This window comes from Cavia porcellus, unplaced genomic scaffold (genome assembly GCF_034190915.1).
Source record: "Cavia porcellus strain 051 isolate PalLab524CR breed Dunkin Hartley unplaced genomic scaffold, mCavPor4.1 scaffold_4, whole genome shotgun sequence".
Taxonomy (NCBI): Eukaryota; Metazoa; Chordata; class Mammalia; order Rodentia; family Caviidae; genus Cavia; species Cavia porcellus.
Genome location: NW_026947487.1, coordinates 19,558,997 through 19,574,049, shown reverse-complemented (window position 1 = coordinate 19,574,049; position 15,053 = coordinate 19,558,997). Strand labels below are relative to the sequence as shown.

General features: G+C 31.4%; 1 protein-coding gene across 3 annotated transcripts in view; it reads left to right on the top strand.

Moving 5' to 3' along the window:
• Positions 1-11,876, top strand: part of Dach1 (dachshund family transcription factor 1) — a 390,486-nt gene extending 378,610 nt beyond the window's left edge. For all 3 annotated transcript variants that reach the window (XM_063246828.1, XM_013141496.3, XM_003477566.4), the window contains one exon: positions 9,176-11,876. In XM_063246828.1, the coding sequence (XP_063102898.1) occupies positions 9,176-9,213 (38 nt within the window). In that variant the 3' untranslated portion in view covers positions 9,214-11,876. The remainder of the gene's footprint in view (positions 1-9,175) is intronic.
• Positions 11,877-15,053: the final 3,177 nt, after the last annotated feature.

Here is a 15,053-nt window from a genome sequence, read left to right as displayed (position 1 = left end):
TGCAAGTTTCCTTATAAAAATGATGATTTCACTTTCATTGTCTTTGTTTTAAGAAGTAGTAAGCACCCTTAACCTGTAGAGTGTAGTACTGGACAGTCTTCCAGTCCTCAGAACATATTTTAACCTAGCCCATATTCTGCCACACACTTTCTTCTTAAAAAGAACTTCATATAAAACCAGTGCTTGATGTTAACTTTTCTTAACTTCATTTTTAGGCACAGTCAAGAACTTCAGGAGCTTAGTGGTAAATTGTGCAGAAAGTCCTTTTTACATTAAACATGGAGTTGCTTGCTCCCAATTGGGTACACAAATAGCACAAGGCCTTGAGCGCAATCCCCAGTGGGGTAAAATGCACTTATAAGCCTTATGATAAAGCATTACCTTACCCATTCTGATTTCAGATGAACCGTGTCATATTGGTCCATTAGATAATCTATTACCTACTTCTTGTACTAGTATTATTTAGAACTTGTAGACATAATGTTCTAGTCTGTGAGCTTTACCACACACAATGTATGTCATTCTATAGAATAGCACCAAGGCTTTTGAAGAAAGCGTGTGAAAGGTACCTAGAGCCTAATCCTATGTGGCTCTGACTCAGCTCTGCAGGGTTTAAGTTTTTCAGGTGTATCCTTGAATTAAAAAAAAAAAAAAGTCTATTGCAACTTTCTCAGTTTTTATTCTTTGAACTGTATTTGTATATAACCTTGAAAATATTAGCATTCAAATGTCTGGAAATCATAACACTGTTATCTGTCTGCATTTCATTAGAAGTGATGTTTATTCTGTATTCTCTTATAAATGGGATTTTGCTGAATATCAATCTCTCTTAAAATATTTCTCATGTTCAGTGCAGACTTTATGTCTCTGTTTCTTTGCTTAGCAGTAGCAGAATGTTCTTACTCTAAATAGAAAATTATAAAAAAGCAAGAAACAATATTTTCTTTAATTAGCTTCTTCCTTTGGGGGTTTTAGAAGAGAGGTTATGACTTGACAAAGATCCTTCCCATCTGTTCCTGTTTGTTTGCTTTTATTTTGACTTCCTTTCGTTGTCTTATCAAATATCACATGAATCATTAACATTTATTTTCAACACTTGTTTTGATTTCCTTTACTTCAAATATCTAAGATGTTATGTTGAGAGAGGTTCAGGACTACAATCCTTTATAATTACCTTATATACCTTAAGTAAATGTTAAACTTTGTAGATATATGATCTAATTTATTTATCCTCTCCATGGTAATATTTTCCTCAGCTCTAGAGAAGAGAGACCTATGCACATGGAATTGTTTTGTGAAAAATAGCAATCTTTATTAGACTGCAGATGTCTGGATATAAGTGCTGAACAAATAGATGTGATTTTTAATAAAGCTGCTTTCTGACAGGAAATGTAGTTTATTAAGCCCTTTTTGCGAAAGATATATGAAAAATCCTTGAAGATTTTTGTGAAGTACTTCCATTCAAATATAAATTGTACATCACTTTATTTGTATATTTTGTGATATTTTTCACTATCATTGCTAATAATATGACAATTTTCATAAAATCATTGATTAATTAGATTTTAGTGCCACTCAACTAAGCAAATTGAAATTGTTCTGATTTATGTTGTCTTCTTATATTAAATATTCTTATATACTATGATCAATATGTAAAGAGAGTTATAAAATGGAAAAATTATGTAATATTCTATTTTTTATGTATGGAACAAAGATAAACACGGTATTTGTATGTATTCAACATTAGTAATAATCATATAGAACAAAACCTGTGAAAGCAAATTAAACCAAATTATTAAACTTACTATGTTGTCAGAAAACAAACCAAACTTGAAAATTTTTGATGGAGGTCTCATTTTGTTCTCCTTAGCAATGAATAACATGTAGTATATTTATGCTCGCTGGGAATGATTTGATGGTTTCAGTTTTAATATTAAAATCCTAGATCCAGTTTTACAAAGAATTTTAAAGTTTGCCATTTCATCTGTAGATCAAAATCTGTATAATAATAATAAACAGCCTATAAGAATTCATGCCTATCATAAACTCTTTAGTGATCTAGATACTTTCTTATTCATTGAACTGTAGCTGAAACATCAAATCACAATGATCTTTTAAACTATTAGGAATTTGTAATTTAAATAGTTTCACTTAACCTCTACTCCCAAATGCTTTTAATTAGAAAAGTCTTTTTAATTACATACTCCTATGCACTAAGTTTAGTGTGATGGCTTTGCTACCATATCATCCTCCTATACAAAAGCAAATATCACTGTGTCACAGGAAAGTATATTTTTTTACTCTAAGAATTCCAGTTCTGATTTGAAGTTGCTCATTTGAATCTGCACAAATTCAAAGGTACAGCAATGAGCATATCCACTGCTGAGTACATGGCAGACACATTATGTGTTGTTTAAATTAAGTTTATTTAGTTATACATAATGATCGTGTTCACATAGGGAATATAGATATGGTTATATATATGATACAACTTTCCCTCTTTCTTCCCAAATCCCCTCCTTCCCTTCAACCTTCCCTCTCCTAACGTACAGTTTTGTTTCCATTTTATCATTTCTTTCTTTTCCTTTCTTATCTTTCACCTTTTCCCTTTTCTTCTTCCTCCTTCCTTTTGAATAATTTTGTCCCATTTCACAATATCTATTTTACATTTTGGTCTTTATTACTCTTTCAGTTTCTCATACCAGGGAGACAATGCCATATTTATTTCTTTTAAGAATGTGGTCTCAAGGTATATTTATTTACCTAGAAATATCTCAAGTTTGTCCTTCTTTATGGCTAAGTAGTATTGTGCATTGTATAAAAAACACATAAATATTCAAAAATGTTATCACTCATCATTTGAGAGATTAAAATTAAAACAACCTTGAGACTCCATCTCCAGAAAGAATGGCTATCATCAATAAATCAGTCAATAACAAATGCTGAAGGGGCTGTGGAGAAAAAAAAAATCTTTCTCTACTGTTAGTGGGAGTGTAAACTGGTGCAACCACTGTGGAAATTAGTGTGGAGATTCTTCAAAAACTAGGACTAGAGGTCCCATTTGTCCCAGCTATTCTCCTTCTTGGTATCTCCCCCAAAGAATTAAAAACATCATACCACAGTGATAAATGTATGTGCATGTTTATAGCAGCAGTTTGCGATAGCTAAATCTTGGAAATAATCCAAATGCGCATAAACTAAGGAATGGATTTTAAAAAGGTGTGTTTTTTTCAAATAAATTGAGTATATTGTGTTTGTTGTAGTTGCTCAGTAGACGAAAAGTGCTATAATTGAATGGATCTAAAATTGCATTCAGGCAATCTCAAATCACTGCATTTCCATTTGGTAACTCTGGAAAAGTATCCATCAATAGCCTTATTTATAAAAGACCCTAAGAATATCTATTGGTTTGTTGGGAAATTTAGGCCTTAAAAATCTAAAAATATCTTGAATACACTAGATGCTAAGAAGATACTAAATGCGCTGATAATAATCATTAATTTCCGTTTTGCTGGTTTTCTTATCTTAAAGCTCTTATTGATTTGGATGTCAAGCATTAGTTGCTTGATAAAAATTTCTCAACAACAAGAACAAATCGTGAAATAATTTCAGAACCACATATAGACAGCATGGAAATGGTAAGGAGAGTAGCAATAAGATTGTGTGGTGACCTAGGATGCCCAAAGGACAGCTCTTCAAAAAAGATTATAAATAAGCCCTCTATGTTTCTAATTGCAAACTGCACACCTCTCAAGAATGAGACCTCAGCTATGGAAACACTCTGAGGTTTCCAGTAATCTCTTCTGCAGCTCGTTTTCTCAAGGCTTTCATGGAAATACCAAGGCTTTTTCTGTGGACCTATGGTCTTTTCGCTCTTGTAATAAGAAAGGAGAGAATATTGCCATTTCTGGTATACATAGCATAAAAAACATAGCACAGTTTGAATTGTAAGCCAAGATTGCATATACTCTGTGGGACTCTTCCCATTAAATTTTCATTCAGTTAGTTAATTTTTTTTATCAGAAACTTCAGTTAGAATTATACACCTATAATTCATACGCCTGTTATTAGCTCACTAGGTGTGTCCATATGTGGTTATTTAGCTACAAAGCAAATATACATTCTTTGGAATAATATAAAATTAGTTTAAATGCTTATTCCTACACTTTTAATTATCCTGTAAGATTTTCCTTATTCCTACAAGACTTTTTAAGTATTTTTTCCAGTAAATGAGATTATAAGATAGAATTGTTTTTAAAACTAGGTTATTTAAATGAAAGGAGAAAAAAAGTTACTCATACAGAGTCTTTCTGTGCATGGTCTGTTTCTGCCTTTCGTGCATTCTGAGATAGTCCAATAGTTAGCATTTAATTATGGAAATATCGTTTTAGCAGGTGTGAATTCACTTCATAGTTGACATCTTTAATATTTGATTCATTTGTTCATCTGTTAGGAACATTAATCAAAAATTTAATAGAAGACAAATTGATTTATAGTAAAATTATAGTATGTCAGGTATTGAGCCCATAACTCTAATGTATATGGTTTTCATATAGTAAATGTATTTTATAAAGCTTTGCAGTAAAGATGTTTAAAAATAATTGTTAGAAATATGTTTTAAAAATCAATGGAGTTTAATTTAAAAGTTTAGGTGAACTTTATAAGTAATATTGGCACATTCATATTTTTGTTCAAAAATTTAACAGTTGAATCCTCATGAAAACTTTTACAGACAGTAACATGCTGAACCATTTTTTTTTGTTCTAATACTAGCAGCAAAAGATATTTATAGGCTGCTTTCACAGGTCTTCCCATGTTTTAGGCTCAGTTTAGATAACTAGAAACCAAGAAAAATACTCTATCAGTGTGAATTCGTACAGTGCATGTATTAGACAATAAACAGGATCACTTCGTGTAGAAAGGCTGAGCTGGAAAGAGTAAGCTGAGAGGGAATGAGAGCATATTTTCTAGATCCCTAATATCCAGAGAGACTAAATATTAAATATATCTAAATATCTAGCTAGATACTTTCTAGACAGTCTAATTACTTCAGTACAGGCTGGAACTTGGGGTATATAGAATGGAAAGGAAGGCTAAGGTCCAAAAGCCAAGAATCTGGTAAGAAATGAAGACTGTAGAGAAAAATTACTATCAAGCTATGATGCAGTAATGCAAAAATGTATATTTTCAATAATTAATTAATACTTAATCTACGTTCAATTAAGTGTTAATAATATATAACTAATATATTTATGTTATGCATACATATATATTCTTTGCTGTACACATGTTCTTTAGACAGAAAAAATTACCAAAAGATTATTTTCAGTACTTTTTTCTTTAGTATGCAGAGATTTAAAAGACTCAAACTAAGCACTTAAATGTTAGTTTGAGCCAATTATTACTTTTCACATTATGTGAAAGATCTCACTTCAGGGAACTTGAATTTTAGGAAGACTAAAAAGTCTATTTTCCTCATACCTACCTAACCATAGGTACAGTTTGTTTTAACATTGTACAGTTTGTTTTAAAAAAGAGGAATGGAACATGCAATTGCATATACGACATAATAAAACAATTAAAAAAAAGGTAAGTGGGAATGAATAAACTAAGAAACCAAGATTTAGATTCAATAAAGTATCATCACTTTACTTAAGTTATTTCTACAATCCATATTACTAATTTCTTCTTTAAAATTATTTTTATTATTTCATATGGTAGAAGTCATTAGAATCAAATTATTTAAAGTCCTGTTTTTAGCCAGATAATAGAATGGCTTGGAAAGACTAATATTTGGTTTATTCTTTTGTTTTCAAGTATGTTAGGATTATTTGCAAAGTGACTATTTGAAGCCCCTGCTAAAATCAAACTATACAATTACATACTGTACCTTTGTGTAATGCAAGCAAACAGAAATAGTTTTTGTCTTACAATTAGTTAAGATCAAACAAAGAAAAAAATCAGACAGTATTTCAAACAAAAACAATAAATATTTCATAATACATTAATATGAAACTGTCATATCATACTTCAAAACTTCATCCAATTTATTTTGCTGCAGTATCATTGTTAATTATTGATTTAAAAAAACTATTTTTTAAAAAAATTTTATTTAAAAGGAAAAGAGAGAAAACAAAACAAAACAAAGCAGTGTAAGGGTACAATTAATACAGAACTACAAAAAAAAAATACAGTAAGAAATCACCAGTTAATAGATTACAATTATCATCCTAGAGACAGTTGCTCAAATCACAGTATCAAAGCATACAGAGTGGACATTCAAACAGTAACACTGCAAACAGTTGTGTTCAATGATCCAACCAAAAACATTAATAAGGGCATCTATTTAACACCCCTAAACACACTTGTAGTTGTATACTTTAGAGCACTTTTTTTTTCCTCTCTTTTTTACAACAAAATTTACACATTTTGGGTTTATTATTCCTTAGTTCTTATTACTTTTTTTTTGGAAGAGAATAAAGTCAAATATGGCAAAACAAAGCTGTCAGTCAAAACCAAGAATAGACATAGCACATGATGTAAAATCAGAGTACAAGGTTATTGAAAATGGTTACCATAATGCCTCTTGCTTCCTTAAAAAGAATTGTCTATCACATTAGGTATTAGAAGGTTGAACAAAACAGTAGAGAACAAGACCAATAGAACCTAAACCTTAATAAACACTACAGGACTTCCAAAGAAGATAATAGTCAAGCCAGAAGGGGCATCATAGTGAATCTTATTGCCTTCAAAGTAGTTGCCTATAACCTCAAAATTGATACTATCATACAGAGCGGAACAGAGTCTAATCAGTCAAAACAAGATAGTGGGAGTATTACAGAACTTCAAATTAAGCTAACAGGAAATCAAAAAAGTTACTATAATATATCCTGCTAATTTTTTTGATTTTTCCCTTTCATTGAAAAAATCATAAAAAAACTAAATAATTTTTTTAATGAATAAGGAAGAGATTGAGATAAAAGAGGACTTAACATCATAACAGTACAGGTCAAAGCATGACAGTTTCAGCAACCTAGTGCTTCACCACCAAATAACCCGGTTTAATAGTAGTTACCATAGTGTCTTTTCCCTTGAAATATCTGAACATAACTTCATATACTATAGCTTCAAACATATCAAGTCAGTGTAAAACCATTCAAGTGGATGAAAGCATTGTAGGGAAAAACTATTTTTAATATCGCAATGCTACTGGTAAGCTATAGTGATAGTGTCAATGATAGACTATATTTGGAAATCAAAGTAGATAAAATATTTTTGGATCGTATATCTAGGGAGATTCAGCATAGTTTGTACATCTCTGGAGATCATTTTTCTAATTAGAGTTTGGTTGGATTTATTGTTTAGATTTATTAGTAAATCCTAGATTATATATTATATCCAAAACATACATTATTTTGCGAGAACATGTCTATACCATCCTGAAGGCAATGTTCCACATCTATGAATAGGATTTAGCATACAAAATGAATGAAATAGGAATATAGAATTTGAGCACATCAGTTTCTGTGCAGTAAAACATGATTTACCATAAATGGCCATAAACTCCTAATTACTGTGTCTACTATAGAGTATATAAAAGTGCTTAAATAGTTGGTTTAATATTGAAGATGAGACTTGAAATAATTTGATTTTCTTTCCTATATTTGAACCTGCTGTAGGTTATTTATATTTTCTTACATGAAATATGATCATAAAATATGATCAATGGTAACATTTTTACAATTGTTACAATAAAATACATTGCAATTAGTTTTCCTCAAAAGTATCCCTCTCTGCACTTCAAACACACTTAATCCCAATGTTCTCGTCATTTTCTGCAAGAATCCTGCAAGTCCTCTTAGGTGTTATCAGTTGTGCTATTTCAGATACCTCAGTGTCCAGAATCACTTGAAAATATTTACTTTTCAGTGCTATTTTGATTTGAGGGAAGACCATGAAGTCATATGGTGCTGCATACAGGAAGGTTTATGAAAACACATTTCAGTGGCTTTTGGGTAGGCTTTTATTTATTTATTTATTTATTTATTTATTTATTTATTTTGGCAGGAGGGAGACACTTGGCAACAGAACTCACTGTATTTTCCATCATATGTTGTACAGGCGCTTGTGAAAGACTTTTAGAATAGTTTCAGAAAGTGACAAGAAAAATAGAGTAAGGTTGTTGTAAGCTAATAGGAGTACTTGGAGGGGGACTGATAGCAATGTAGTTTTTACTATAATAAATATTTTTAATTTAAACATTGACCATGTATTTTGATTATCCTTTGTAATCACATTTTTAAGACTATTAAACATTTTGCAGTCATTCACATAATATGCTTTTTTAATGTTTGTAAAACTTCCCTTTTCTAATCAATGTATCTCCTATAAAAGCCATGAAAATTTGAAAATCAGTCATATTTATGCAAATTGATCCAATCTTTGTACCATTCCACAAACCAGAATGTTTAGACAATGTTATATTTGAGGGATGTTTATGTTTTATACTGGATTTTTAATTTCCCATTTCTTGTGCTTCTTTCAATGTGTGTATTCATTGTGTTAAAAATCTTATTTCATTTTGGAAGTGGATAGCAGTGTTCTTTTCATTGACAAAAGTTAAGGCATATATTTTAATCGCAATATCTAATTTTTGAGTTAATCTCATGTCAAGAGGAAAAGCTGTATAGTTCACTGATAGTGGTGAAGTAGCTGGCGGCTTTCACATAAATAACAACAAATGTGCACAATAGTTATATTACATGGCATATTAAACAACACTGCTAAAGTTAAGACAGGGCTCATTTTTTTCTTGATGGAGATACACCTGAGTGCATTCAGTGAAAATTTGATTCTGCAAGTGTGGAGGAAGTAATTGTCATTCAACAGAAATAAACTGGCTTTGCATATCAGTAAAACACACACACACCTACTCTTATCTACTTTCCTAGTGCTTGGGAACCGATATCAAAATAGCAAATATTTATTTATGAGAACTAAAAATGCTGTATTCTTCTCTATCGTATAACCCCAATTTAATTATGAAATTAACTTTGAGAATATTCTTAGTAAGTGAAAATATAAACTGCAATCTTTGTAGCAAGCTCTGTATTTTTATATACACATTTTCCTCCAAAATGCTATGTCATTAACTTTTTTTATTATTTATTTTTAGATGGAAGACTGTATTTGAAAACTACTGTCATGTACTGAATCTTTCCTGTTGAAGAAAGCCCATGTCATAGTAGAGAATTTGCAGTCAGACATTCACCATTGAAAAATTTGGAGAAAAGATAAAAGTCCTTTCAAGGGAACTTCCTCAACTTTGTGTATTAAATTTCTTTAACACTGAAGTATTCTACAAAAAAAAAAAAAAGTTCCTCCATTGATTTTCACCAAGAGACCTGAGAATGTTTATAAATATACAAGTATCAAAACTTCTTACAGTTCATAACTGCAACTTTCTGCTGGACACTTGTATACAAAGTTAAAGGCAGGTCTGAAAATGGACCTGGCTTTTTTTTTTAATGGAATGAACCAATTTCCTCTTCTGAAAATTCTGTATCTGAGCACATCAAGAGACTCTTGTAACGTTAATTATCCAGACTTACAGAACCATGTCCCACTGAAACCAGCAAGAATGCATGGAAATGAACTTCTAAGGGGGCATAGAGGATTGTGAAAAAAAAAAAAAATAAAGAGTAGTATTCTGTTACATTCAGTTTTAAACTCTTAATTGCGAGTTTTTCTCCAGAAAATTTTTTTCACATACTTTCCAAAAGACCAACAAGTGGATATTGACATCAACCCAATGAAATAACACGTTGCATATCTGAAAAGAAGCATTGAATATAAGCCAAAAGGTTTCGCTGAAGGTCTCTTTTTCTTAAAAATAAAATATATAAATATATATATAAATGTAACATTTTCATTCCAAACTGGTAGTGGTATATAGAATTTAAAATAATAATGTTGCTTCTTATTCAAACTGTTGGTCACATGTACAGTATATAAACATAAAACACAAGGAAGGTATTATGTATGCAGTAGTATACTAGAATTTAGGAAAATGAAAATTTTAGAAAATATGTTTTGTCACCCTGTTGGTCAGAAAGATGTCTTTCTGGTTTTAACGCATGCAGGCATGTAAATATTTGTCTGAAGTCACAGTATTAATGAATGAGACTTAAGTATCTGGTGACATCAGAACTCTGTCTCAGCCACTTTTATTTGTATATTGAACCCTAGTTAGTGCCCCAAACTGCACTATTGAGAATGGATTGTGGCTGAACAGTAAATCAAAACACCAGAAATATTTTTATATGTTAATGTCATATTATGTTAATGTTGCTAAACAACAAAACCTAACAAATCCTTGATGTATCAGTCCAATACCATGTAGCCCTGAGTGATAAAGTTAAAATGTGTTGTGCTTCCCACCCTGATCAGAGGGAAGGGTGGCTATGTGTTATTTTCACTGTCTTTATGAAAGTTACAGTATGTGTTTTCACTTTTGTGCAGATAACTGGAAGTAAAGCTGCAAACAGTGCTTATTACATGGTGAAGTTACCTTCCCTTTGCTTTTATATACGTGGAATTACACCTTTAAAGACTGATATATCACTACAGCCACTGTACAATTCATTATTTTCTGTCATCTTAAAATTTTATAATTAAAGCATTATTTATTACCATAACACAGCAAAATCTTAAGTGTCTAAGAAATTAGTTTAAAATGTTTAAGTTAGTTTTGATTGGGTAATAATTATTTGGCTTTAAAAAGTTAACATTAGTGATACTCTGGCACTAAGCTTCTATATTTTTAGGTCTTCCTCATACTGCTGAAACATAATTCTTTTATGTAACTCGCTATTAACCGGCTAAACCCATTTTAATACAATTGAAAGGTTATATGTACAGCTCCTATTTTAGCTTGCTTTAAAAGGGGGCAATATTTTTTATTTAAGATATTGTTAGTAAATGCTTTGTAGAAATTTGGTTTTCTAAGCATAGCTTTTCCATAACCATCTTTTGTTGAGTACAAGAGATTCTGCTCCTCCTACATTGTGTGTTTGTTGTTTTCTCCTATATGCAGTCTTTAAAGGATTACAACGTTTAAAATTGGATTGACTTGTGGCAAGATTTTGAATTATGCATCTTTGGAAAGATTTTTTAAAAAGCCTACGACTTACATGTGTGGTAGAACCAGCCATTGCTCTGCTCCTGGCATAGAGTCACCTGTTAAGTAGGGTTAAATAGTTTAAAAATACATCTTTCAAGACCTTTGAGAATGCGTTAGTGTTTGGTTTGATATGAAAGGAAATTTTAGCAAGGATTAAAGAAAAAGCTATCAGTTTTATGTTGAGAAAGACTCTTACTAACATGTTTGTAAATATTACAGCTCATGAAATGTTAATGTAAGTCTGTAACTTAATTTTTTTCCTTTTTTAGTTAAACAGATTGGTTAGAAATTTGTGTTTTGGCATAAACAAGTAAAATTGTGCCCATTTTATGGTTTTCATGCTTTTGTAAACCTACAAATATTAATGTCTAGTTGTCCTATATTATAACCACATTTGCGCTCTATGCAAGCCCCTGGAACAGAACGTACTCATCTTCATGTAGGACCTATGAAAATTGTCTATTTTTATCTATATATTTAAAGTTTTCTAAAAATGATAAAAAGGTTATTACGAATTTTGTTGTACAAAACCTGTACAAAAATCTGTTTTTACATCATAATGCAAGAATTGGAAATTTTTCTATGGTAGCCTAGTTATTTGAGCCTGGTTTCAATGTGAGAACCACGTTTACTGGTATTGTATTTAATTTTCCTTTTCTTTCAACAACCTCCTAATAAAAATGTCTGAAATCTGCCTGTGACTTTATTTACAGTTCATCTTTATTAAATTTTGTGAAATGCATAGCATTGAAGGAATATTTACTTTCTAATGGGAGGCATCTAAAAACAACATAAGTCAGCTCTTTGCAATGCAAAGGGAACAATGCTCAATGATTTTATTTAACGTGCAACTGCTTCTATCTCTAATATGAATTACTGTGGTGAGAAAACATCATAAAAGCACACTCTGTAGTTATTGTTTAACAAGCAGATTTCCATATTTTGTTTCTTGCCAGCTAAGCAAACTGCCCACATATACATGATTTATTTATGTACATTTCTCAGTTTAGGAAGCTGTTATTTGTACCTTTTTCTTTTATATTCTTATATTCCCATGATTCTTATTTCACAAAGCTTTGTGCTGAATAATGTAAAGTAGACACGTTGATGGAACAAAATATATTACTCCCATATCTATGAGTGTAGCTTTGTAACTCTAGCTCAGTGTTTTGCTTTCATTTGTATCATTGGAAAAATGCCCTTAATAACTTTGATATTACGATATCTTTTAATAATATATAAACATTTTAATCAATCTAAAGTGCAGCATTTGAAGAAATACTGGGTTGCTATCTCTGTGAATATTCTAAAAATTCTCAAGAGAACGGAAAATGGATTTTTCTGTTGAATTAATTCAATGAATTCTTGAATATATTTAACAAATTATGATTTTTATCTAATAAATCCTAAAATGTTTATGTGATCATTACAAAAACATTTTTGTCTTTTGTCATTATGTGTTTATTTCGGCAAGACTTATATCAGAACACCATGAAACCTCTGTATGTTAGTGGAATTTGGTGGTTATTTAATTTTTTTACCCCCTGTGTTTTCACTGGAATCAGGAAATTTACAGTATGTACAAAACCCATTTATTGCTGAAAGAGAGTATCTCACATTTATAAATTATATGAATTGCATTTTTAAACATAAAAAGTGACACGTTAATAGATAGAATCAAGACATTATTGTAAACAGCAACATAAAAATATGTTTTCCTGTGCAGGCTTGCAGCTGACATTTATCTTTAGTATGTATAACTAGTATATAAAAGCTGAATTCATCCTCATTTGTTAATTTAAACAAATTCATTAATAAACTGCTATGCTGCACTGGAAGCCTGAAGCTGGAAACAGTTGTCCCAGAGAAGCTTATAATTTTGTTGAATAGAGCGTCTAGCTTACAGGAAGATTCCCTGACCATCACTAACACTCTAGGAGACACAGAACTGGCATTAAGAGGTGATTGCCTTAGATTCCTTTCTGTACAGTAGTAACTGATTTAAGGTAAGTAGCCTGTTCACAGACAAAACTAATATCCACAAACAAATTCCTGATATATTCACATTATTGACTATTGTGTCAATATTTAATCCTTATCACTCTGCATAGCCTTGAGGTTAAATAATGGCAAGATATTTCAAACACAGAATTTAAATTCCTAAATGCCAGATGAGTGCTATAGTAATGAGCGAAATTAGTGGTGGAAACACCATTTATTCTGAGAGATGAATGAACTGGAGATTTTGAGTTGAAGAGTTGGATCACCTAGGACTCCTGGCTGCTGTAACAAAAATGATTTCCTTCAAGGCTTAAAAGACAAAAGGAATAAGTTAGAAATAAAGAAAGAAGCATACATGAGACCTCACGTCTGAAAGGTCACTACCCGCCGGATCCACGCACCCTCCCCTGCTGTTACCTTTCTGCTCATCTCAGTTGCTCTGATGCTTTCTGGCCTCATTTCCGACATGCTTGCTTCTCTTCTCCATCTCTGGACTGTGTTATTCAGAAGCATAAGACCAGCTCACAAAAGTAAACAAATATTTTCCCTCATATCCTTGTCCTAAGTTAGATTCCTTGAGAGCCCTGACACTCACATCACAGGACATCACTGTGGGATATTTTGGCAATGCATTAAATATATTTAAGAAATTTTAGGAAATACTGTGTCCAGCTAAATTTGAACCTCAGGTGTTCTAACAAGTACCTAAAGTTGAGCACTATCACATGGGAATGAAAGTATCACATGACAGAACGGGATTAGGGGAATTTCTGCTGTGAAGCACAATGGTGACTGAAGGTGAGTTAGGACCACTGTGATCTGTAAAACACAACAATAGTCAACTAATAACTGTCAAATAGTTTTGAAAAGTAACTTGTTGCATTGTGAACTTAACTCTAAATTGAATATAAATTTTACTGCTCAGTTGCAATGGAAGTCTCCTGATTGTTTTCTAAATAACTTTATAGACAAATATGACCATAGCACTGACTGTACAAGGAGGTGAAAATGCAATGTGTCTTTACTGAGGCTTTCTCCCTTCTGTCACAATCATTTCCTTCAGCCTGTACCATTTAAAGAGCACCCTCACTTTTTCATGCCAAGGAGCTGGCCTCTGAAAAGCAACCCTGAGTGTTTCTTTTCAGAAAGCCTCCAGCTTGTAAAGCAAAACTTGCACTCTAAAGTGGTTCTCGAAAGATAAAAGGAACATTTTAGTGAATTACACTAATAGGGAAGTGTAAATTTCAGTAAAAGGAGATAACGTTTCTATACTTGCATTGGTCAAGTGTTGTTCAACATAGGTAGATAGAATATTTGCAAATGCAATGCAGAATGTAAAGCAAACATTAAAAATGCTTTGTTAATGTGTACATTAATAACCACCATAGATCCATCCAAAGAGAATGTGGTGTTTTGCACTGAGGTCAGTTTCTAGATAACAGTAATTACTACTCATAATTAACACAGAATTTGTTTTTTTTGTTTTTTTGTTTTTTTTTTACTCTTCTCCAATCTTCTCTTGGGTACTTTGGTTGCTCTTTCAACAACACCAAATGCTGTATATTGCATTAGTCAATAAATGAAAATACATTACTTGACACATCTATAGAAATATGTATCAGTATTCCTATTTAGTATACTTACTAACATCAAAAAACATATCTAAAATTGATATTGTAAAAGAAATGACTAAAATTGTTCATAGCTAGCTATTAAAATAAACAACTTAAAAGTTCTATTCTTGATGTTTTTGGCAAGAGGGAGAGCTGGGAGATAACGTAGAACCCAGTCAACTTAGGTTACTAACTCATCTTGGCAAATTCATACAGACAAAGTTTCTTTCATTAAGTTAGATGTTTCAGATTACTCT